The following is a 4033-nucleotide window of genomic DNA, read 5'->3' on the forward strand; positions in this document are numbered from 1 at the left end:
TCCGTAGCGTGGCGCTACGGACGGCGGGAAAGTAGTTCGGCTGCCCGATGACGTTTTACGTATTATAGGAGTTATTTTTACCGTTGTTTACGGATACTGCCACAATTTTTATAGGAATCATAACTATAGGAAACGGTTTTATAGGGGGATCTACTGTATTCAAATGAAGCTGCGTCAGATCGTGACGAAATTAATGAAGCAATTATTAATTGTAATAAAAAAATGGACCGTTATCTTCCGTTAAAATGTACAGTAGACCCCTATAACGCGAGTTCCTATAACGTAGATTCCTATAACGCGGCGAAAAAATTGCGACAATATTCGTATAAAGACGCTAAGAAGGATGCATAAAACGCGGTAAAATGTCATCGCCAACTCGTCATCGCGGACGAGCAGCCGAACTACTTTCCACCGTCCAGCGCCACGCTACGGAGAGTTTAGGCGGGTAAATTGAGTTTACTATCGTCTGTACAGTATTATATATAAATTATATATAAATTAGGTACTGTATATATAATTATATATTAACTTATTGTAACTTTGTTATAATTAAATATATAATTTCCGCCGTCTAGCGTGGCGCCACGCTACGGAGATTTTACGCTAACTATCGTCTGTACAGTATGTAAATTAGGTACCGTAAGTCTAATACAGTACTGTAATTTTATACATTTCTTGTGAAAGAAACATTTCTTATTCAACGGCGATTAAAATTATTTCTATTAATGATGTCTCCAAAGTTCAACGAAGTTTTCGCAGAAAAATAACATCGCGGAACAGCGCAGCAAATCGCGGCCGCGGTTTGCTGCGCTGTTCCGCGACGAAACCAAGCTTTAGCAACGGCTATGTCGAATGGTGCACACTCGGTAAGTAATCCTAAACTTTTTGTTTATAGCGTAGTTTATACGGATTATTTCCAAAAAAATATACGTATTTTGGAAATGTTGAGTCGGATTAGTCTAGAATTGATTAATTTTATGGAAGAAAACCTTTCAAACAGCCGTAGTCTGTAAACTTCACACGTGTCGGGCTGCGATTGGTTCATGTATTTAAGGATTCCTACGACGCGAAATTCGTATAACGAGGAACGTATCTTTGCGTTATAGGGGGTCTACTGTATTCGGAATCTGTTATACCGATGCATGATAATTTTACATTTCGAAGTCATTTTAGAATGAGTTAATTATTTGAATGAGAGAATAACATTGTGATTGTTATAATAATATACGTTTAGTCCAACACGGGCAGCCATCTTGCAAATTGTACAATGAGACAAAAACAATGACGTCACTAGTAGAAATTAGCATAGATAAAAGAAGCTGACTGAACTAGCTACAATTCTAGCGGTGGGAGAAGTCAAGCAGTAGTTAGAAACGAGTTCAACATCGCAGCATAACTAGACTTAGCAAAAATTCAGGGGTCGTATTCTGGTCATCGTCTCTGGTCTCTTGTCTCTCACAAGCCGGTCGCTGATTGGCTAATCATTTGGATTAGCCAATCAGCGATTGTCTTGTGAGAGACGAGAGACCAGAGACGGTGACCAGAATATGGCCCCTGCGTTACTGAACACGGCCCTGGTAATCTACCGACTCTGCTTCGGGTGGACAGTTATTTCTATCATTTCATCTTTTAATTCACAGTTTAAACACTCTAGTAGATTTAGAAACATCGATATCGTCGGGCACCATTTTCTTAACGAAGTGAACTCTCTTTCCTTCGTGAACTTCGTTAGAGTTTCGTTCGAAACGTCATCACTGCAAAGCATGCGCACTGAGCGAGACTACTACTTTTCGAACGATTTGTTACTAACGCGTTTAACTCGTTCGACTTTACGAACCTGCCCCTTAAGGTACGTTCGTAAAGTCGAACGAGTTAAACGAGAATGACGTCATCGTTATTCTTATTTAGTTAGACTTTTCGAACGATTCGTTTATAACTAAATGGATGTTTCTAAAATCGAAGATATGAATGTTGTTAGTGCAGCCTTATCCGAAATATTTTTCTTAGATTGCTTCGTGTGGACAGTTATTCTAATCATTTCACCTTTTAATTCACAATTTAAACACTCGAGTAGATTTAGAAACATCGATATCGTCGGCCGCCATTTTCTTAACGAAGTGAACTAACTCTTTCCTTCGTGAACTTCGTTAGAGTTTCGTTCGAAACGTCATCACCGCAGAGCATGCGCACTGAGCGAGACTATTACTTTTAGAACGATTCGTTACTAACGCGTTTAACTCGTTCGACTTTACGAACGTACCCTTAGTTTCATACGTTTGAAGTTGAATTCTGGTCTGTTAGATTATTATTTTGTTATCCTATTATTATTTTTTAATCTGGTATTTATATCAAATATCTGAATAAAACAATTGTAAAAATTATTTTTAGAGTATTTAGCACGCAAAAATAATACAATTACTAATTTTTTTCAAAATTTAAATTTTTTATACGTTAAAAATGTATGTATTTTCGTTATACCAAGAAGTAAAGTGCAGGTGTCGCTGAAGTAAACTATTTTGGTTTATTCGCATCGTTTGTAATTTTTTGTAGGTATTGATGGCTGGCGGTAGAAGAAACTCGTCGAAATCTGGTTGTTCGAAAGCACAACATGTTGAAGATAGGTACATTTCAACCCAGCAATTAAATACTTTTAATAATTAAATAAGTTTATAATATAAATTCGTCTTGAAAATTTGCACTAACAGATGTGAATTAGCAATAACAACAGAGTCGTGTTTATTTTTTCACTCATCAATTGTACACCCCTGTGCGAGTGCGTAATTAATGATTTTTCTTTTTGGTCTCCAAAAAGAAAAATCATTACTTACGCGCTCGCACAGGGGTGTACAATTCTGGGGTGGGTGGGGAAATCCCTCATTCAGAGTTCGTGTTATCACTTAGAATTTGACCATTGAAATAGAAAAGGATTACAGTGAAATTCTGTTAACTCAGTATGCCGGCAGACTGGTAAGCTGGCTTGTCAGGATTATTGGTGCATTGTTCTTTGCCATCATTGTTGATGACTTCCGATATAAACATGGTGAAAACAGAGGAAGATTGAGATGTGATGCTGCTTGAGGTAAAACTAGTTAGTTTGTGCATGATTTATTTAAAGACTTTTTCAAAGACATTAGCACATGGGTTTGATATGAGAAACAGAAATATTTGGCATGCTTGGAATCCATAAATATCCTGGTAACAGCTATGGTATGTTACTGTTCGTGTACTTTGATAATTAGAATACGTCTGTATTTATATGCAATTAAAGTGTACAAAGCACAAAGTAAGAATTGTGTGTTTTTCTTTCACACCGACCAAGGGTAGGAATAATCTGAAAAAATTGAAATGGTGTGTTAAACAATCAGAAAAGGCATATTTGTATTGTTTTACATGTGAAGATGTATAAAATTTGATAAGGAGGCATAATTGATAATCTGACACTGTGTTGGTTCCAACAATGCCGGATTAATGGAATTTCACTGTATTTTGTTGTTTTGACGTATAGGAAGCCAACACCAATTCCCATATATGTACATGTGATATTCAAAGGATAAATTCATCGTTGATAAAATCAGAACTGTAAATGATCTCTCTACATTGGCAATCTCTAATCTGTTGCCTGCAGACTGGATCTGGCTTACTGAAACCACATAATATTTATAATCAACAACTGAATGATTGAGATGGTAAAGGTGTTGGTTTGCCACTCTGAGAAGCCCAAATTCCAGTTTGGCTTGGATAGTTCAGGAATTTTTATAGATATTCTCTTCTGGATATGTTGGACCCTCATTGCACAGCTGCCTCACATTATGGGCTTGGCCAAATCCACAAAGTATATGACTGTAAAGGCCTTTTTAAGCGTTTTTCACATTGAAGTGTCAAAAATGAAAAAGTTATTTATAATCAATAAGTTGATTAAGCTATTGATAGTAATTGTTAATTTACTTTTATCACATTATATATGTGGTATGTACAGTTTCCAGAAATATGATTAAGAGTAACAAAAATACTATTGATAGTAATTGTTAATTTA

The 4033-nt window shown here is 36.3% G+C and overlaps 1 protein-coding gene across 1 annotated transcript in view; it reads left to right on the forward strand.

Moving 5' to 3' along the window:
- Nucleotides 1-2491: 2491 nt before the first annotated feature.
- Nucleotides 2492-4033, forward strand: part of LOC111618622 (transmembrane protein 39A-like) — a 43246-nt gene continuing 41704 nt past the window's right edge. The window contains exon 1 of the mRNA XM_023360176.1: nucleotides 2492-2621. Within this exon, the coding sequence (XP_023215944.1) occupies nucleotides 2557-2621 (65 nt within the window). The 5' untranslated portion in view covers nucleotides 2492-2556. The remainder of the gene's footprint in view (nucleotides 2622-4033) is intronic.

Source organism: Centruroides sculpturatus, unplaced genomic scaffold (assembly GCF_000671375.1).
Source record: "Centruroides sculpturatus isolate CEXI.00-Female unplaced genomic scaffold, Cexi_2.0 scaffold94, whole genome shotgun sequence".
In the NCBI taxonomy this organism is placed as follows: Eukaryota; Metazoa; Arthropoda; class Arachnida; order Scorpiones; family Buthidae; genus Centruroides; species Centruroides sculpturatus.